This window comes from Papio anubis, chromosome 5 (assembly GCF_008728515.1).
Source record: "Papio anubis isolate 15944 chromosome 5, Panubis1.0, whole genome shotgun sequence".
NCBI classification, from domain to species: Eukaryota; Metazoa; Chordata; class Mammalia; order Primates; family Cercopithecidae; genus Papio; species Papio anubis.
In genome coordinates this window covers 169630144-169651947 of record NC_044980.1, presented here as the reverse complement: position 1 = coordinate 169651947, position 21804 = coordinate 169630144, and the positions used below count along the sequence as shown (strand labels likewise).

Sequence of the window (21804 nt, the reverse complement as noted above, 5' to 3'; positions counted from 1 at the left end):
TGTTGAGCATAAAGCATTGTGGATTTAGTAAAAAGCTCTAGAGTGGGCATTAATTCCTCTATTTATTCATTGAGCAAATATTTATTACGTACCCTATGCCCAGCACTTTTTTATGTGCTGGAGGTATAACAGTGAACAGTGTAGGTGAAAACTCAGCCTTCATGGGAGCTTACAGCCTAGTTAACCCAGGATTCTTGTTGTAACTGCTGCTAATTATCTTGACCAACACCTTACCTTTTGGGGTTTTCCTTCTTTACAAGATTATAAAATTGTACGGTCTTGTAATGTCTTCAGTTGAAAAGTTTAATAATTCTCTTTCTTGCCTCCATGCTTATTCAGTGTTTGTGGTGTCCCTCCCTCTCTTTTCCCTACCCTCTTATAGAGATGACAGAAGAAGAACAGTTTGCTCTGGCTCTCAAAATGAGTGAGCAGGAAGCTAGGGAAGTGAACAGCCAGGAGGAGGAAGAGGAGGAGCTCTTGAGGAAAGCCATTGCTGAAAGCCTGAATGTAAATATGCCATGTTGCAAAAGTTTGTGGAGATTGATCAGCAATATTTTAGACTTCTGTGGTGTCGTAGTTGCATTAGGAACTAGCTGTAGTCATTTATAGGGTTTTCATCTAATAGAAATTCCCATAGTAATTTTTTAAAGTCTGTGTTGAATTGTTGGTTAACCCAATTTGAAGTGTTTTGTTAATTCTAAATGAAAGAGTTTTCTTCCACTCATGGATTTTTTAGTTCATAGTTGAAAAGAATTATCATAAGTTAACAGCTTCTGAAAAGACTTACTGAATACCAAGAACCTAAAAGGCAGCAAGATAAGATGCTAACTTCTCCTGTTTTGTGGGAGAGCAAAGGGGATGAGAACTAGAGGTGGGTTATGGGAAGAAAGAATGGGCAGTTTTTAAAAAATAATCAAATAAAGTTAAATTGTCATTTGAATATGCACAACTGAATTTTTTTTTTTTTTTTTTTTGAGATGGAGTCTCACTCTGTTGCCCAGGCTGGAGTGCAGTCTCAGCTCACTGCAACCTCCGCCTCCTGGGTTCAAGCAATTCTCCTGCCTCAGCCTCCCAAGTAGCTGGGATTATAGGCGACCACCACCACACCCAGCTAATTTTTTGTATTCTCAATAGAGACGGGGTTTCACCATGTTGGCAAGGCTGGTCTGGAACTCCCGACCTCAGGTGATCCACCTGCCTCGGCCTCCCAAAGTGCTGGGATTACAAGCATTAGCCACCTCGCCCAGCCTGAAATGATTTTAAATGTGAAGGATACTTGCCAGTGGTAGGTCCTGAACCATCTTTTATGCTATTTGCCTCCCTATTTTAAAAAAGGGTTTAGTATAGCAATCTAGTACAACACTTTGCACATAGACATTCAGTATATGTTGTGAAATTAAATTGAGCCATCTACATTTTGGAGAAGAGAAATTCTTATGAACAGTGGCCTCCCATTTTGTCCTTCCTGTGACCCTTCATATATAGTTATTTTAATAATAAACCTGGTCTGGTATGGGATCACTTGTTTCAGAGTTGCCGGCCTTCTGATGCTTCTGCTACCAGATCTCGACCTCTGGCCACTGGACCATCTTCCCAGTCCCACCAAGAGAAAACCACAGACTCTGGGATCACTGAAGGCATGTCTCCCTGTTCTGACTCCTTCCATTCATCAAGTATAACTGTACCACAGGGATCTCATGCTGAGAGTAGATATACGGAAGTACCCCAGATCCTTTTGGTGATAATAAATAAGTTAAATCAGGAAGTAGTTGAGATCATAAGAATATCCAGCATACTTTTATTTCCAAGGAAAAAACCAACATTTGGTTAAACCCAAAGAAGAGCCTTTCTTACCCATATTATGTAATTCTTGGTAAGTGATAGCTTACCAAGCCCTCTTAATAAAAAAGTTTGTCCTTAGCCCTACTTTTTCTCAAATACCTACAGGCATATGGCAGCTGGTACCTCCATCACTGTTTAAAGGCTCACATATCAGTCAGGGAAACGAGGCTGAGGAAAGAGAGGAGCCTTGGGACCACACTGAAAAAACTGAAGAGGAGCCGGTCTCTGGCAGCTCAGGAAGCTGGGACCAGTCGAGCCAGCCAGTGTTTGAGAATGTGAACGTTAAATCTTTTGACAGATGTACTGGCCACTTGGCTGAGCACACACAGTGTGGGAAGCCACAGGAAAGTACTGGGAGGGGTTCTTTTCTCAGAGCTGCCCAGGGTAGCGGGGACACATCTAGGCACTGTCTGCCTACCCTAGCAGATGCCAAAGGTCTCCAGGACATTGGGGGCACTGTGAACTACTTCTGGGGTATTCCATTCTGCCCTGATGGAGTAGACCCTAACCAGTATACCAAGGTCATTCTCTGCCAGTTGGAGGTTTATCAAAAGAGCCTGAAAATGGCTCAGAGGCAGCTCTTAAAAAAAAAAGATTTTGGGGAACCAGTGTTACCTAGACCTCCTTCTCTGATCCAGAATGAATGTGGCCAAGGAGAGCAGGCTAGTGAAAAAAATGAATGCATCTCAGAAGATATGGGAGATGAAGACAAAGAGGAGAGGCAGGAGTCTAGGGCATCTGACTGGCACTCAAAAACCAAGGATTTCCAGGAAAGCTCAATTAAAAGCTTGAAAGAGAAACTTTTGTTGGAGGAAGAACCAACAACCAGTCATGGTCAGGTAAGGGTCAGTGATGCTGTAATTAAGGATGATTTATTCACAGATTAAAACAAGGATTATTTTAGCTATCTGTTATTTTTGTGGTCTTCCCCTCCTTGATTATTAAAGTAATACATGTTCACTAGAAAATTAGGAAAGTACAGGAGAATATAAAGAAGAAAAAAACTACCATTTCTTTTTTTTTTGAGTTGGAGTCTCGCTCTGTCGCCTAGGCGCGATCTTCGGCTCACTGCAACCTCCACCTCCCAGGTTCAAGCAATTGTCCTGCCTCAGCCTCCTGAGTAGCTGGGATTACAGGCACCTGCCATTATGCCGGCTCATTTTTGTATTTTTAGTAGAGTTGGAGTTTTACCATGTTGGCTAGGCTGGTCTTGAACTCCTGACCTTGTGATCTGCACACTTCAGCCTCCCAAAATGTTGGGATTACAGGCATGAGCCGCCACACCTGACCAGTCATCATTATTTCTATGCATACAAAAATACGTTAACAATTTTTTTGAACAAAATGAAGACTCTATAAGTTTTGTTCCTCCCCCTACTTTATAGTTTATCTTAGATCAGTTCTTAATATATGACATATTCTACCATAGATACACCATAATTTATTTTTTCTTTAAATTTTTTTTTTTTTGAAGACAAGGTCTCGCTCTGTCACCCAGGCTAGAGTGCACCAGTACCATCTTGGGTCCTTGCAGCCTCCACCTCTGGGCTCAAGCGATCCCCCAAGCTCAGCCCCTTGCAGTAGCTGGGACCACAGGTGCACGCTACCAGGCTGAGCTAATTTTTATATTTTTTGTAGAGATGGGGTTTCACCTTGTTGCCCAGGCTGTTCTCGAACTCCTGTACTCAAGCCATCCACCCACCTCGGTCTCCTAAAGTGCTGGCAATATAGGCATGAGCCAAAACGCCTGGTGTAAAAAAAATTTTTTTTTTTTTGAGATGGATGCATTTTATTGACCTTTTCGTAGAATTGTTGGTTTTTTTTTGTTTGTTTGTTTGTTTGTTTTTGAGACGGAGTCTCGCTCTGTTGCCCAGGCTGGAGTGCAGTGGCGCAATCTCTGCTCACTGTAAGCTCCGCCTCCCAGGTTCACGCCATTCTCCTGCGTCAGCCTGCCGAGTAGCTGGGACTACAGGCGCCCGCCACCACGCCCGGCTAATTTTTTGTAGTTTTAGTAGAGATGGGGTTTCACCGTGTTCGCCAGGATGGTCTTGATCTCCTGACCTCGTGATCTGCCCGCCTTGGCCTCCCAAAGTGTTAGGATTACAGGCGTGAGTCACCGCGCCCAGCGTAAAAATTTTTATTTCTAAAAAGTTAAATTTTTGAATAGGTAACAATATTCACATGGCTCAAAGTTCAAAAATACGTAAGTAAAAAGTCTTAACTTTTCTCACTATCACCCAGCCAGCCAGTTCCCCTCTCTGGACTCAATTTGTGTTACTAGTTCTAGCATATCCTTCCAAGATACTTTATCTGGTACAAGCAGAATACATATTCTTTTCCATACCTTCTTTTACACAAATGATTTACACATTATTTTCTACTTTTTTCATTTAATATCCTAATGAGATCATTACATAACAGTATATAAAGAATTTCTTCATCTTTTTTTTTTTGGATGTGAAAAATACCATATATGGATTTGTCAGAGTTTACTATTACAAATAGTAAAATGTCCAGAAGACATTTCATCCACATGGAAGATATTTGTATTATATGATAATTTTCTGTAACTGTAATTGGTGGACCAAAAAATGTATTTGTAATTTCATTAGCTGTTGCCAAATTGCCCTCCATAGAGATCATGTACATTTACCTTCCCACTGGCAGTGTATGAATACTAGTTTCTGCATACCCACAGTAATGCAGTATTGTCAGACTTCGTGATCTTTGCCAGTCTTGAGAGATGAAAAATGGCATCTCAGTATAGTCTTAATTTGCATATCTCTTACTATTTGTGAGCCTGAACTTTTTTCTCACATGTCTAAGACCCATTTGTATTTACTTTTTTGTCTGTTAGATCTTAATGATCATTTTTCTTTTTTGATAATCTGTTGATTTGTGGATACTTTTTATATCGTAGAGAAAGTAGTCCTTTGTGGTATGAAGTAAGGATAGTTTCCCAGTTATTTTTTCCCACTGCATAATGGTGTATATTTCTTATTTTGCTTGTAGTGGTTTTGAATAATTTATTGAAACCAATCTTCTTTTTGGTATGTTTAGTTTGCTTTTTCTGACGTAGCTTGATTATATTGTATATGAAAGCTTATCTCTTATTTTTCCCTTTGAATATTATAAAAGCAATAATATAAACTCTTTATATATAAATTGTAATTTTAAAGAGTATTCTGTTTTATGACTATACTGTTTTTTCTTGCTATTTCTGTTACCAGACTTTGACTTTTGGTTTTGTTTTATTATTGTGTTATTCTGTCTTTCTTGTGTTATGATAAAGGTTCAAGAAATGGTAACTTTGAGGAGCTTCATAGAATAGAGAACATGGATTTGGAGTTGAGTTCTGATTTTTGTGTTTAAGTAATTTGTGTGTTTTTGAGCAAGTCACTTAACCTGTTTGAATCCCAGTTTTACATCTATAAAATGGGAATAACAATTCCTATCTTTCGACTGTTACTTTAATGATTGAAGTGAATTTGTGTAAAATGTCTACTACAATGCTTAGGAGTTTATAGGCACTGAACAACTGGTAATTCTCTCTAAGGGATCGAAGGTCATTCACTGGGGGATGCCTCTAGGAATCATTATTTCCTAGTAACCATCTTCATTCACATTCTGGAAAGATTGTTGTCTGGGAAGAGAAGGCATTTTTATTTTTTTAATTTTTTTTTTTTTTCCGAAGGTATATCAGCGAAGAAGCCATTTTTAAGAAATAGTTCTTTTAGTGACTGGCTTCTTTTCCAAAGGAAAGTTACATGATGCTTATGATAAATATTCAGTTTGTTCTTTCCAATTCAGAGATGCTGTTTCTTAAAATAATACATTAACTCCAAAGAGTGACACTTAATGATTTATTATAATTCAAGTTGTTAGCTTGAAAGATCCCAGGGGCCAGAGCTCTAGATCATAGACTTGTGTCAGGTTCTGTGTTGTGTCAAGTTTGAAGGTAGTGCCTTTGCAGTAGCCTGGAAGTAGTCAAAATCTAGTGGATGGTCTTAATTAGATTGAAGTTCTTTGACTCTTAACTTCATGACCAGGCCACCAAATACTACAGGTAGTATTATCAGTTGGTACTATTTGCTACAGTAAACTGAATTAAGCTAGCTTAATTAAAAAGAGGACTGGGCTAGGCATAATGGCTAATGCCTGTAATCCCAGCACTTTGGGAAGCTGAGGCAGGAGAATTCATTTGAGTTTGGGAGTTTGAGACCAACCTAGGCAACATAGTGAGACCTCGTCTCTACTAAAATACATAAATTAAGGAAACGGGGTATCTCAGAAGTTTTGTTGTTTTTTTTTTGAGATGGAGTCTCGCTCTGTCGCCCAGGCTGGAGTGCAGTGGTGCAGTCTTGGCTCACTGCAAACTTTGCCTCCCGGGTTCATGCCATTCTTCTGCCTCAGCCTCCCGAGTAGCTGGGACTACAAGTGCCTGCCACCACACCCGGCCAATTTTTTTGTATTTTTAGTAGAGACGGGGTTTCACCATGTTAGCCAGGATAGTCTCGATCTCCTGACCTCGTGATCCGCCCACCTCGGCCTCCCAAAGTGCTGGGATTACAGGCGTGAGCCACTGCGTCTGGCCTCAGAAGTTTTAAAATAGAACTATAACCAGGCCCAAAGAAGGTACCGGGCATCTGTGAGTTTTCTATATCTCATGGTTATATTGTGTCTGCTTCATTTTTCTCCCTGCAGACTTAGCATTCTTTGCTTTTGTTTTTCAGGTGCAGGTTGAAGACACTGATCTTATAGCTCTCAAAACTTATTACAGGTTACAGGAGACTTAATCTCTCCCAATTCCAATTTTAAATTTTCAGGAAAGGATTTATGGCCCATTTGGTATCAGTAGCCTAGTCAGCTGTGGCCTGAAGGAAGTTACTTGTCAAATTGGCTGTGAGCCCACTGCTAGTGGGATGGGAGGGGTGAGGGACAGTCCTCAGTGAAAGGAGACAAAGCAGACAACCTAGTAAGTGTATGGACATTAACTTTAATTTTAGAAATCACTTGGAGATGTTAAAAAATGCTGAAAAGTTTAAAGAGTATTACCTATTTTTTGTATGGTTCAGATCGTATTATTGAACATTATGTAAACATTTTCTCATGTTAAATTATATATTCTACTTTTAATGGCTATATTATATTTCAGTTTATGAATTTACCATAATATTTTAAACATTTTTCTATTGCTGGATATTTCAGTTGTGATATCTTTCTACATGAAACTTTTCTTTATTCCTGATCAGTGTACTTAGGCATAAGAGCCAGAAAAATGATGGGTTAAAGAGTTACGAACATAAAGACTTGATATTTATTGCCAAATTGCTTGTCAGAAAGGCCATTAAAATTTGTATTCTCTCCATTTGGCAATGTATGAGAATATCTAGTTCACTGCAACCTTGCCAACAAGTAATTGTACCTTTAAAAAACAAACTTACTAATTTTATAGGCAAATAATGAAAGTCTTATGATTGTAATTTTACCTCTTGATCTTTTGCTTTCAGGAAATGTGGGTAGAAAGAATTCATTTGTTAAACATTCTCTATTGAACACAGCTTTGCTGGAGCTGCTTGTATTTGAGACTTCTTGGTTGATAGAGATAGCAGGAGAGTCTCAAAAATAGGGACTCAGAAAAACATTCACTTTGAGGCACATGACTTAGTCTATATTAAGGTTTATAAAGCTTTAGAATCAAGATGATAACTGGTTTTTGACATCACTGAGACAAGATAAAGTTGCTAATGAAGGCCTATAGATCACCCTGAGAGCATTATGGCAAGGAGTTGGAAGGGGTAGTATGTTGATGTGATTACTACTTTGCAGAATCTGATTCTTAATTTTTCAGTCAGGATAGTGGAATTTTTTTAATCAGAAATGACCAGATTGTGTGGAGTTGTAAAAACTGACTTTGATTTGCCAAACTTCACACTGATGTATGTATACAAAATGACAATTTATTAATTTATTATGGAATAGAGACATTTTCAGTGACCAGAATACTCAGATCTGTATCTATTGTCTTCTAGAATGACAGTATCTGGAGGGTTGAAATAATCAGAAAATGGAATTTTTAAGGGATGGCTCAACTAGTCTGTGGAAAAACCTAATAAACTACCACTGTCACACAATAGAGGACATTTATGTGATGACCAAATGATGTCTCTATTCATTTTCACTTTTTTTTTTTTTTTTAAAGATGGAGTTTCACTCTGTCACCCAGGCTGGAGTGCAGTGACATGATCTCGGCTCTCTGCAACCTCCACCTCCTGGGTTCAAGCGATTTCCTGCCTCAGCCTCCTGAGTAGCTGGGATCACAGGCATGCACCACCACGCCTGGCTATTTTTTGTATTTTTTGTAGAGACGGGGTTTCACCATGTTGACCAGTCTGGTCTTGAACTCCTGGCCTCTAGTCATCCGCCCACCTTGGCCTCCCAAAGTTCTCAGGTTACAGATGTGATCCACTCTGCCCAGCCCCAATTTCACTTTTAAGTATTAAAAATACCCTTTGATAATAATTCTTTGAGTTTTTTTTTTTTAAAGATTCAATGCAAACCATCCCTTCCTTATTAACATATTTCTTCAGGAAGAAGATGTCTTGATTAGGCCACAGATTCCTTGAATTTTTATTTCTGCCATGCTTTCCTGTTCACCTTGATTACATTTGGGTAGTCTAAATTTTATTTGCTTATTTTGCTATCCTATGTTCATATTCTGGAAGAACCTCACTTTATGTTCATATTACTGCCATTGAGGTATAAATTTCTAAATTAAAATAATGTTTTGAAATGAAGACATTCTTGGGATTCTACATTGAAATGATTAGGAAGAGGATTATCTGATTAAGCAATATAATAGTAGTTTTGAGTGCATGGGTTTTAGAGTCAGGCAAGTCTCAGCTCTACGATTTTGACCAACTATATGATTTGGGGCAAATTGTTTAACTTCTCGAAGTTTCACTTATTTTTAAAATAATTTAATGGTTTTTGCTTCTTAAGTGGCTTGTGAAAATTAAAGGAGATAAGGAATGTAAAGTGATTAGCACAGGCCTGGCACTGAATAGAAGCACAATAATTTTGTTTGTTTGAGACAGAGTTTCGCTCGTCACCCAGGCTGGAGTGCAGTGGCGCGATCTCGGCTCACTGCAACCTCTACCTTCTGGGGTCAAGTAATTCTCCTGTCTCAGCCTCCCGAGTAGCTGAGATTAGAGGCGTGAGCCACCACGCCCGGCTAATTTTGTATTTGTAGTAGAGACGGGCTTTCTCCATGTTGGTCAGGCTGGTCTTGAACTCCTGACCTCAGGTGATCCGCCTGCCTCAGCCTCCCAAAGTGCTGGGATTACAGGCGTGAGCCACTGCACCTGGCCAAAGCACAATAATTTTTTAAAACAATTACACTGAGAAGATTTGAGATATGCTTTAGCCTAAGGCAGAGATGGAGGTGCCTTATAACTAACTTACTGTTGTCTTGATTGCATCTAAAGACCAAGGCTAGTCATTATAAAATTCTATTAAATGGACACTAGGTGTCAGCATTTCCTTCCTTCCTTCCTTCCTTCCTTCCTCCCTTCCTTCCTTCCTTCCTTCCTCCCTTCCTCCCTTCCTCCCTTCCTCCCTTCCTCCCTTCCTCCCTTCCCTTCCCTTCCCTTCCTTCCCTTCCTTTCCTTCCTTTCCTTCCTTTCCTTCCTTCTCTTCTTTCCTTCCTTCCTTCCTTCCTTCCTTCCTTCCTTCCTTCCTTCCTTCCTTCCTTCCTTCCTTCCTTTCTTTTCAATAAAAACCTTGTCACCGCTGAGTTTTCCAAAGGAAGAGACAGGTTAAGTATTTATTGCTGTTGTATTTTAGTCCTTTGGTAGTTGGGTTAAGTCTTATTTTTCATAATGACTATATTCCATATTGTACAACTTTCCTTTTGACTGAAAACTCATCTATTCCTGATTTTTAAGTGTATTTCATCATTTACCTGAATGGTAGCGAGATTCATAGAGAGATAACCTAACTTGTTTAGGTTATTTATATCTTATTAGGAAACCTTGAAAACTTCAGCTGATAGCTTAATGTCTAGTGGAAGAAGCCTCACAGCCCAGGCACTTCCTCAGAAGTCTGCCTAAGGCAGCAGTAGCTGCTTTTTCGGTGATCTTCTGTGCATGTATGTTTAATGAGTTGGTATTTGCACCAACTCTACCATTAATCAATGAAAATAATTTTTGAATCAATGAGAATAATCTTTCCTTATATAGTCCCTATTCATTACATTTCTGAAAAGATAATCCTGTAGCCAGATATAAAAACCATAGTGGCAGATTTGTAGCAAAAAGAATCTTTATAACCTTCCCTTTAGATGTCCTATGTTATGGCTTGGTTTTTCTCAAAGATCATGGATTGCAGTGTTTATCTCAACTCAGTATTTCCTTTGAAAATTGGACTTTTCTCTATATTTTTCTTTCCCCCTGCACAAAATTTTCGATTGTTTTTCTGAAATCATAATTCATTTGACTTACCAATTAATATTGATATAGGTCTTGCATTTTATGAAGTGCATTGCATGCATTATCTTGTTTAATTTTCACGACACTCTGTGAGACAATTGTTAATACCCATTTTAAGATGAGGAAAGAGATTCAGATGTCACTTACCCAATCACAAAGTTAGTAAGTGATTTAGTTCTGATTTAAATACCAGTCTTCTGACTTTACAGGATGTGCCTGTTTTACTGAAATTTACTGGCTTATGGAAAATATTTTCTTCTTATTGTTAATTGTTGAGAGAGAACGTTGAACAATTAATTTTTTTTAAAAAAGGAAGAGAAGCCAGTTCACCTGCGCCTGTATATTTAAGATACTATGTATTTCTTTGCAGTCTTCCCAAGGGGTTGTTGAAGAAACTTCTGAAGAGGGAAACTCTGTACCTGCTTCGCAAAGGTGAGAGATTATATGTTGCTATGAATTCTCTCCTCTGATGGTTGCCAGCATAAGGGAGATGAACCACGTGAGTGAGACTGTACATGGACAGCTTGCCAGAGAACTTGTAGCGCTTTTATAAGTGAAGACTAGGAGAAATTTTATTAGTATCTCTAAGTTCTCAGATGTGCATCTCATAGAAGCCCAGAATATTAAGAGCTGGAAGAGATCCTAGAGGTTATCTTGTCCAGGCCAGCTATCTTGGCGTAAATCTTATTTACATTATTCCTGAAAAATGGTCACATCTTGCTATTCTTTTAACTAATTACACTAGTTTTTATGCTAATTTGAAGGCTCTAGACTGATTTCTTTATAGTCCTTCTATTCTTAGCCCCTTTCTCTCTTTTCCCCAACTCTGCTTATGCTTATTTTGTCTGTATATCTAAACCTTATATGTCTTTTAAATTTACTCTTGAGACTTATACATCCTCTTTGAAGTCTTCATATTATTCAGGCCACACAGGACCTGCATCACTCTCACTGTCGGTTCTGTGCCACTTTTAATCTGTTTGTGCCTCCTATCTCCTGTAAAGGATTGTATTTGCATTACCTCCTCCGTTGTTCTTGCTGATTGATTGAGGGCTTACCTTCTAAGTCTTCTTACTTTAATAATAAATAGCAATTGATTAATTATAAACTGCACTATTAACTGGATCATGCTTCCAGTTACTTTCTGCTTGCCCTTTTTATCTGGTAGTTGAGTTTGAAACTTTCTCAAGAGTTTAACTTTGAACTGCATGACTGTGTTCTCCCATATGAGAGTTGAAGCCCAATTGCCATTTGCTGTAGTCAAGGTGGTGGTCTTTCTTAGGCGTCTGGTTGATAGTACTTGGTATTCCTTCCTGGGCTAAAGAATATGGCTTCGGTTTGATTTTCCTGCTGTTAAGACAGTTTTGGAAGTGGTTTTAACAGAGTAGGCCTTCTACTCCCTGTAGGCCTTTCTGCTTTATTGTGGTGAGCCTTGTGCAGAGCAGATGTAGGTTTTAATAAATGATTATACACTTTGTCACCAGGAGAGAGTTGGAATCGCAGGCAATGTGGTTTGACTTCAAATTGATTAGCCCATTTTATAAATGTCAGAAAATTGTTTTGTGATGGACCCTTTGAATAGAGCACTAATGTTACATGCAGAGTAAACTATGTCTGGCTTGGGTTTATAACAAATGCTATGAGATGTTTTATTTAGAGAGAAATCACTTGTGGTTTTTTATCAGGAGTTAGTTATTTATCATGAGTTCAGTTGTAGCTGTTCTTTTTGTGGTTCTTGGTTGATGTGAGGATTTTTGTTTTTAAGCACTCTTGCATACTTGATCATACTAATGATAAAGCCCTGTGAAGCATGAGGGGGCTAGCTCAGATGCTCAGATCAGCCATGTGTTCCTATGTCAGGCAGAGATTGCACTCCATGAGCAGTCAGGGAAAACCAGAAGGTTGGATGAAGGAAGCCATTTATAATTAAGTTGTTGTTAGAAAAGAGATTCAATTTCTGTGGGCAGATTTTTGCTGTAGGGCAGTTTGGAATTGTATTTTATTTTTGTTGCATGGAAAGCAACATCTTGAGATAAAGAGGAAATTTAACTGCAAAAGGAGGAGAAAGTTAGTGTGTTGTCAGAAGAATCTCTGTCTTCTCTTGTGAGTTCACAAATCTCTAGCCTTCAGAAGGCTGAGATGGAGTCTATAAAACACCTGTGACATCCTTACGTTGGAGTGGAGTTTTTGTCTTCTGTGATATTCACAGACAGTTCTTACCCTTCGACCTTCCTTTGTGAAAAACTCCAAAAGGGAATTTGTTTTCATTCAGTGATTTCACTGGAACTGAAGTTTCAGTAAGCGTATTTATTTTCCATATTTCTGGCCTATAGTTTTCAGTACTGATTCCTTGCTTTCCTGTTGTGCTTTTGTGGCATTAGGCAGCAAGTATCTGTGATTACCTGTGGCTTTGTGAGTGACTCACCATTGCTTTTGGCTCTATGTTCTGATTTATTTTACTGGGAATTCATTTGGGATTTGGTTCTCTTTTAGTGTTGATCCTTTGACCAGTAAGAGAAGCTTAGTCCTTGTGCCAGAGAGTTCTGCAGAAGAAATCACTGTTTGTCCTGGTAAGTACCCCACTGTGATTTTACTGAATTTCTGATACCTATCTACCTTCTCATGCCTATTAATTTTCCTCTGACTCTTCAAAACTACTCTCTGGAGGTTTATATGTAATTGATACGTGTATGTACATATCTCCACACTCGTATACATATATACATATAGGTGTTTTTAATGGCCATTGGCTTTTATTCTCAATCTTTTCTCTCCTTAGGGGTAATTTAGTTTTGAAATTAACATGACTTTTTTGTCTCCTTGATTGTTGACAGGCCTCATCAGAGATGGCATCGAAGCATCAGGAATAGCACTTACTTAACTCTACATTCAGAGCCTTTTGTTACTTAATTTGTTTAAATTATTTTATATTAAATTGTTTTAAATTATTCTGTCACCCAGCTTGGAGTGCAGTGGTGCAATCATAGTTCACTGCAGCCTTGAACTTCGGGGCTTAAGTAATTCTCCCTCCTTGGCCTCCCAAAGTGCTGGGATTACAGATGTGAGCCACTGTGCCTGGACTTCAGAGCTTTTTAGTAGTTAGTTTTTATATTGCCATTTGTTGGGGTCTTACTGCACAGGAGGTCCAGAAATTGAGTTTTGTGTATGTTCTGTCATTATTTTTAATCTTAGACCTAAGATGCTTAACCTTGTTAAGTGCTTTAATTTGCTTTTTGTTAATTGTAAAAATTAAAAGCTATGTACGTTGTTTTAGACAGAAGAGATGCTTATTCAAAGTTGTACATGGATAGATTTAGATATACAAAATAATGTAAAATGAACTAAGATACTTACCATCTAAGGGAATTCCTGAATCATTGTATAGTATGAAGCATTATTTTGTGATATGAACTACTACTTTGTAAGGAATTTGTTTTAGACTATATTTTCCGTTCTGGCTTTTCTGAAAAGATCATTAGCCTCATTCCTGTGAGATTGAGGGGCTTCCTACTGGTGTTTAACTTTGAACAGCAAGTGTACAGATGTTGCGATAAGTCACGTCTGGTTTTCCTCAGGTCTCATATAGCCTATAAGGATTGGAGATAATCATAGTTTTCTTATTTTGGTTTTCTTCAATGTTTATCCACACAGACTCAAACTTAGTTTGTATGTAATCTAGGAAAGACCCATAAATATTTTTAAACATCTGGCAGTCTATCATAAGGTCTTTATTTATTTTAAGATTGAACTGTGTTGGCTTTTTTTTTCGAGACAGAGTCTTGCCCAGGCTGGAGTGCAGTGGCGCAATCATGACTCACCGACTGTAACCTTGAACTCCTTGGCTCAAATGATCCTCCCTCCTCAGCCTCCTGAGTAGCTAGGACTACAGGCATGTGCCGCCACACCTAACTAATTTTTAAAATTATTATTATTATTTTTTAGTAGAGACGAGGTCTTGCTGTGTTTCTCAGGCTGGCCTTAAACTCCCGAGCTCAAGCAATCCTCCCGCTTTGGCTTTCTAAAGTGCTGGGGATTATAGGCATGAACCATTGTGCTTAACCTATGTTGGTTTTTATTGAAAGTGACTCCTTAATTCATTTGAAATGTATTTGGATTACTGCCTAACAATACCCACTAAGAGACTACACTACCAAGTGCTCAGATTTTGGCAGGAGCACTCAAGAATGCTGTGCCACCTTTGTGAAAAGAAAGCTTTCCCCCCTCTCTGGGACTACTGACTTCCTAGAAGGAAATCAGTCAGTCTGTTTTGGATGATGGTGTGTGACATCACCATGGGATCTTGTAGGAGGAACCTGCAAATGTATTGATCTTGAAAGGCCTAGTTAATGAGAGGGAAAGCAGGTCCTTCATACTGAGGTTAGATAGCTTTTATGATCATGACTTGCTGTCATTAGCCTGCTAATTAAGTCCAACTGTTTGCTGACATAAACCACGTCTAAATGAGATTGCAAAAGGTATTCATTACATTAATGTTCTTTTGCTGAGAAAGTATAACTACTTCACCATGAAGCAAAACTCTTGGGTTTCTTTTTAAATATATAATTTAGAAGTTATATATATAAATTGTCTGAAAAAATTTGTTCCAAATGTGTGAAACACATATTTAGTGTAGTAGTCTGTTACCTGTTCCTATTTACTTTTGTTTCGTATTTCTGACAGTTCAGGAGTCTAATATTTAAGATTACAGTATTTTGTTGTGTTACTTAGTTGAAGAAGCAAGATTATAGCCTTATGCCCACATTTTGCATACTTCTAGCATTGCTTATTTCTGAGAAGCTAATGCCCTCTTAGTTGGACATTTCAGCCATTCACAGAAAGTATAATTGAAGACTTTTTATTATTGCAGTAATCTAAGCAGTGAATGGTTCTTATTTTTAAATATTCTGAATGTCTTTTTGAAAATACCTTTAGGGAAAGTTGACAGAGAGGATTTTGAAGTTTATGTGCTGTAAGCCTTTTTCCAATAAGGTGGGGTGTGTGTGTGTGTGTGTGTGTTTGTGTGTCCAGTTTTCAAAAAAATTGGTGATGTATTAAAATATAGTTAATTCTGGAAATGTATTTAATCCTTTCTTAAAGATTCAGAAGATACATTAGAAGCTTGCAGATGCTCTATTTGCCTAACACTGGCCATTTACTGTATTTGTGAGGCACAAAAGTGCCAGTTAGAGGTACATCAGGTATAGTGTCAGATAACAGAGAACTTACTGGATTTGCATTCTGAGATAAATTTCTGGTTTTAGTTTGGGTTCCTGTAACAAAATATTCTAGACTGAGTGGGTTATAAGCAACATAAATTTATTTCTCACAGTTCTGGGGGCTGGAGAGTCCAAGATCAAGGAGTTGGCAGATTCAGTGTCTGGTGAGAGCCGTAGATAGCAGCTTCCTGCTGTGTCCTCACATGGTGGAAAGAGGGTGAGAGCTCTCTGGAGTCCCTTATAAAAGGGCATTAATCCCATTCTTTTGAGGGAAGGCCCTATGCTCATGACCTGATTACCTTCCAGAGGTCCCATTTCCTAATATTATCTATCACATTAGGGGTTGGGATTTCAACATATGAAGTTGGGGAGGTACACAAACATTCAGTCTGTAACTATCTTTTCCAGATACATTGGTGGTTTTGAAAGATAATTACAATTTTTTTTGTTGTTATATTAAGTGATATGTGTCTATAGCAGAAGTTGGCAAACTTTTTTTTTTTTTTAAGACAGGGTCTCAGTCTGTAACTCAGGCTAGAGTGCAGTGGTGTGATCATAGCTCATTACAACCTTGAACTCCTGGCCTCAAGTGATCGTCCCACCTCATCTTCCCAAAGCATTGGGATTGCAGGCATGAACGACTGTGTTCAGCCAAACTTTTTAAAAAATAAAAGACTAGATAGGAAATATTTTAGGCCCTATGGGCCATAGAGTCTGTTGAGACTATTTGGTTCTGGCATTTTAGTGCAAAAACAGCCATAGACAGTATATAGATGAATGAGCATGGCTGTGTTCTAATAAAACCTTACTTACAAAAATAGGCAGCTGACAGGATTTGGCCCAAGAGCTGTATCTAGTTTTCTGGCCCCTGAACTAGACTACAAGGGACCCCATCTTACATTTTCATATTACTGGTGGCTAGTATAAAGCCTGGGACTTGATGTTCAATTAATATTTGTTGAATTAATAGATGCTGCTTAAAGAATATATTAAAGAAAGGCTCATCTTTGTCTGGAATGTATATTCTATTTCTGGTCTCAATTTCTGTTTTTGCTTATCATCTCTTTAACCTCAGCACTAACATTGGCAGGTTCTTGTTTTCTGTCAAATCAATATACTTTAAAACTAGAATTACAGTGGAAATAAGCCAATCGAACAATTGATCAACGAATAAACAAATTGTGATATATCTATACAATGGAATGCTACTCAGCAGTAAAAAGTATGAACTATCAATATTATGTGACAACATGGGTCCATCTCAGACACATTATACTAAGTGAAAGAAGCTGGACGCAAAAGACCTGTGATTCTATTTATATGACATTCTAGAAAAGACAAAATTATAGGAACATAAAGTCAGCTGGTCATTGTAAAGAGTTCATTGCAGTGACCGGAGTGGTAGGAGATTGACTGCAGAGGGGTACAGAGAACTTTTTGGGGTGTTGGAAATGTTTTATATTTTGATTATGGTAGAGGTTACATGGTATAAATGGTAGTATATAAAGGGTATACATTTGTCAAAACACATTAAACTGTATACTGAAAATTTATGAATTCTGTTATTTGTAAATTATGCCTCAGTAAAGCTTTAAGAAGAAACAAAGTAGATCTATTAATATATTGCCACCACAGTATTATCATATCCTAAACTTTAGGGGAAAATAGGCACGTTTGTTTTTTTAACTACGAAAACGCAAAATGAAAATTAATGGGATTTTAACTTTTTTAAATTACAGAGACACAACTAAGTTCCTCTGAAACTTTTGACCTTGAAAGAGAAGTCTCTCCAGGTAGCAGAGATATCTTGGATGGAGTCAGAATAATAATGACAGATAAAGAGGTGAATATTTTCCTCTCTATTTTGTCTCAGTGGTTTCTTTCTGTTGGCAGTCCTCTCTCTGATGCAATGTTGACATTGGCTGAAAAGATTTAGATGGCAGGGGTTTTAGTTTTGGGGGCACTTATGTCAGGGAGATTTTTTTTTTTTTTTAGATGGAGTCTCGCTCTGTTGCCCAGGCTGGAGTGAGTGAAGTGGCACAATCTCCGCTCACTGCAAACTCTGCCCCCCAGGTTCATGCCATTCTCCTGCCTCAGCCTCCCGAGTAGCTGGGACTACAGGCGCCCACCAGTACGCCCGGCTAATTTTTTTGTATTTATAGTAGAGACGGGGTTTCACAGTGTTCGCCAGGATGGTCTCGATCTCCTGACCTTGTGATCCGCCTGCCTCAGCCTCCCAAAGTGCTGGGATTACAGGCGTGAGCCACCGGGCCCGACCTGGGAGAGATTTTTATAGTTAAGATTAGTTCAGCATTGTTTCTAAAAATAACAGTAGTTACCATTTCTTGAGTACTTTTGTATGCATTATTATTTCTATTACAGATGGGGAAACAGAGGCTTAGGATGTTTAATTTACTCTAAATCATGCTACTAATAATGATAGAAATAGAATTTGAACATGGGTTGGAGTCCAAAGTTCTAGGGCATTTTTTATTATATACCAATAAGTAACAGAGACAAACAGTCTTGGAAAAAATTACTGTGTTTATATTATGATGTATACATAACTTTCAGCCCTAATTTGATCAGAAATGCAAAGTCAAGATAGCTGTCTGATCTATTTGCGTCATTACCTTTCCTCACTTTACATATCTGGCAGTAACCATAAAACTGATTGATACAGCCGGGCGCGGTGGCTCAAGCCTGTAATCCCAGCACTTTGGGAGGCCGAGGCGGGTGGATCATGAGGTCAGGAGATCGAGACCATCCTGGCTAACATGGTGAAACCCCGTCTCTACTAAAAATACAAAAAATTAGCCGGGCGTCGTGGCGGGCGCCTGTAGTCCCAGCTACTCGGAGGCTGAGGCAGGAGAATGGCGTGAACCTGGGAGGTGGAGCTTGCAGTGAGCCGAGATCGCGCCACTGCACTCCAGCCTGGGTGACACAGCGCGAGACTCCGTCTCAAAAAAAAAAAACAAAAAAAAACTGATTGATACAAAAGTTCATACTTCTGATTGAGATTCTCGGTGTGTATATTTTTCTTTTTCTTTTGTTTTTATTTTTTCTCTTTTTTGGGATGGAGTTTCGCTCTGTCGCCCAGGCTAGAGAGCAGTGGCACAATCTCAGCTCACTGCAACCTCTGCCTCCCCAGTTCAAGTGGTTCTCCTGCCTGAGCCTCCCGAGTAGCTAGTATTATAGGTGCACGATGCCATGCTCAGCTAATTTTTGTATATTTAGTAGAGAGGGTTTTGCCACGTTGGCCAGGCTGGTATTGAACTCCTGACCTCAAGTGGTCTGCCCACCTCAGCCTCCCGAAGTGCTGGGATTACAGGCATGAGCCACCGTGCTTGGTCCTTGGTGTGTATTTTTAATGTTGAGTCTAACAAAACAGTTTAACCACCTGGAATTCCTTTAAAAATTTTAAAATCTTAAAAATCTGTTGCTGTCATGAGCCGCCTGAGAGCCAAATTCCTCAGTAGAGATAAAGATTTTGGTTACATTGGTGTATACTTTCTTATCCGGTGCACCTTAAGAAAGGTTCCTTTTTGGCTGGGCGCAGTGGCTCGTGCCTGTAATCCCAGCACTTTGGGAGGCTGAGGCAGGCGGATCACAAGGTCAAGAGATTGAAACCATCCTGGCCAACATGGTGAAACCCTGTCTCTACTGAAAATACAAAAATTAGCTGGGCGTGGTGGCGGCACCTGTAGTCTCAGCTACTCGGGAGGCTGAGGCAGGAGAATGGCTTGAACCCGGGAGTTGGAGGTTGCAGTGAGCTGAGATCGTGCCACTGCACTCCAGCCTGGCGACAGAGCAAGACTCCATCTCAAAAAAAAAAAAAAGAAAGAAAGGTTCCTTTTTATACTTTGGGATTTTTTGTTTGTTTGTTTGTTTTTTTCCTCCTTGAGACAAAGTCTTGCTCTTGTCTCCCAGGCTGGAGTGCAGTGGTACGATCTCGGCTCACCGCAATCTCTGCCTCGTGGGTTTAAGTGATTCTCATGCCTCAGCCTTCCGAGTGGCTGGGAGGCTGGCCCACCAGCCTGGCCCACCACCATGCCCAGCTAATTTTTGTATTTTAGTAGAGATGGGGTTTTACCATGTTGGCCAGGCTGGTCTCAAACTCCTGACCTCAGGTGATCCACCTGCCTAGGCCTCCCAAAGTGCTGGGATTACAGGTATGAGCCACCGTGTCCAGCCTGGAATTTTTAAAAAATAATTTTTACAGTAGAAGTTAGATCCTTTCCCTGGTCTCTGCACTGCAGGCAACTGGGTAAAAATTCTGCCTTCATGAATCATGCACACTGCCTGGTTCTCTGGAACCTGATCTGTCACAATTGACAGACCAAGATTCTCTGATGCCAGTGGTGGTAGGAAAGACGATGACACTCCCTGCTGCAGAATGACTGAGGACAGATCCTGCTCCATAATGTCAAAATGGCCTCTGGATGGTTTTCTCAGGAAGAAACAGAATCTTCTAAATGGGAATGAGGGAACAGAGTATTATTACCATAGTCATCCTAACATACAGAAGAAGCCCTTAGTTAAGGCCGATTTCATACCCGTCCATGACTACAAACCAGACTATTCTTTGTTTGGGTCAAAGAGCATGAACCCTGTTTAGAATTTATGGTGAACATGTCTGTGCTACTACACATCAAATAGATGGAATCATGTAGCCTTTCTCCCATTGAATGTCCTCTTTTTGGTATTGCTGTTTGCTGAAGTCTGTGGATGTCCCTAAATAGTCTTAGAAGTTTTCATTAAAATAAGTTAGAGGTACTGCAGATTTTAAATCATGTACTAGTTACAAGTCACTTATTAGACAGAATGGAACACTTTATGTGCACAAAGATAGTATAGTATAAAGGGTGTGGACTCTTGCCATTGGGATCTGTGTAGGTCATTTGTCCTAAAATTTCTTGTTTACTGGAAGGTAGTATGGTGTAGTACAAGTAGCTTGAGCATTGCAATTAGAAGACATGGCTTTAAATCCCAACTCCACCATGTTTTGAATGTTGCGCAAATTAATCGTTTTATTCATTCACTAGGCAGCTATTTATAGTTTGTATACTTTGTGCCAGTCATTGTTTTAGACTCTTGGGATACAAAGATAAATAAGAAAAACAGTCCCTGCACTGAGGGTTCTGGTAAGAGAGGAGATAGACATATACACAGATAATTATAATGTGGTCTGACAAAGGTAATGATAGATTCCTAGGGCATTAGGGAAGCACGGAAGAGAAATGCCTTCCTGAATTTCAGTTCTTCATATGTAAAATGGAGGCAGAATACCTATTTTATTAGGTTGCTTTGCAGGTGAAATTAGATAAAGAATGTAAAACATGTAGCAGAGATTTGTCACAAGTAGAAGTATCATGTGGAAAGTCATATTATTTTACTGCTTTGTAATATATTACTGTTTATATTAGTTTACTAATGACAGAGAATTGCTCAATAGTAGTTGAGGTATTTGGAAATACCCATGGCACAACTGTATGTAGTCCCTCTTGATTTCTGACAATAGTCAGCTTTCTTTGGAAATAGTGTTTTCTGAGTATCTTGCCTGAGACTTTCCCTTTGTTGGAGTCTTAAATAGTCTCTTCTCAGAAGAGCTAACAGAAGTTATTCAGAGTCCTCCAGAGCTAGTTTAGTCAGTAAATTTTTAAGTAAACTATGTTAAGAGTTGTGTGATAGGAAGGGGAAGATCCAGAACAAGGAGGTTTCTAAGCTACACATAATTGGGTAGGGGAGGGATGGAGAGTTTGGTGATTTGCAGGACATGCTTTTGTTTTCACTGGGTTCATTTCTTAGAGTGAGGTGTGTTTTTTTTGTTTTGTTTTTTGAAGTCTGAAGTTAAGGACCAACAACCTTTAAGATGTCAGTATTCAGTATCTAAGTACCTCTTTTAAAAAATAGTTGTATAATTTTTTTTTTTTTTTTGAGATGGAGCCTTGCTCTGTCGCCCAGGCTGGAGTGCAGTGGCCTGGTCTTGGCTCAGTGCAGGCTCCGCCTCCTGGGTTCACGCCGTTCTCCTGCCTCAGCCTCCAGAGTAGCTGGGACTACAGGCGCCCACCACCACACCCGGCTAATTTTTTGTATTTTTAGTAGAGACAGGGTTTCACCATGTTAGCCAGGATGGTCTCCATCTCCTGACTTTGAGATCCACCTGCCTTGACCTCCTAAAGTGCTGGGATTACAGTTGCGAGCCACTGCGCCCGGCCGAAAAATAGTTCTATAATATTTTAAAAGAAGTAAAAGCA

At 39.2% G+C, this 21804-nt stretch overlaps 1 protein-coding gene across 15 annotated transcripts in view; it reads left to right on the top strand.

The window, feature by feature from the left end:
- Positions 1-21804, top strand: part of UIMC1 (ubiquitin interaction motif containing 1) — a 97660-nt gene that overhangs the window by 31392 nt on the left and 44464 nt on the right. For 13 of the 15 annotated variants that reach the window (XM_021939977.2, XM_009209624.4, XM_031666617.1 and 10 more), the window contains exons 4-9: positions 383-507; positions 1532-1637; positions 1948-2681; positions 10702-10763; positions 12825-12901; positions 17287-17390. In XM_021939977.2, coding sequence (XP_021795669.1) covers positions 383-507; positions 1532-1637; positions 1948-2681; positions 10702-10763; positions 12825-12901; positions 17287-17390 — 1208 coding nt within the window. The remainder of the gene's footprint in view (positions 1-382; positions 508-1531; positions 1638-1947; positions 2682-10701; positions 10764-12824; positions 12902-17286; positions 17391-21804) is intronic. The other 2 variants (XM_017960165.3, XM_009209628.4) reach the window with 1 other exon arrangement.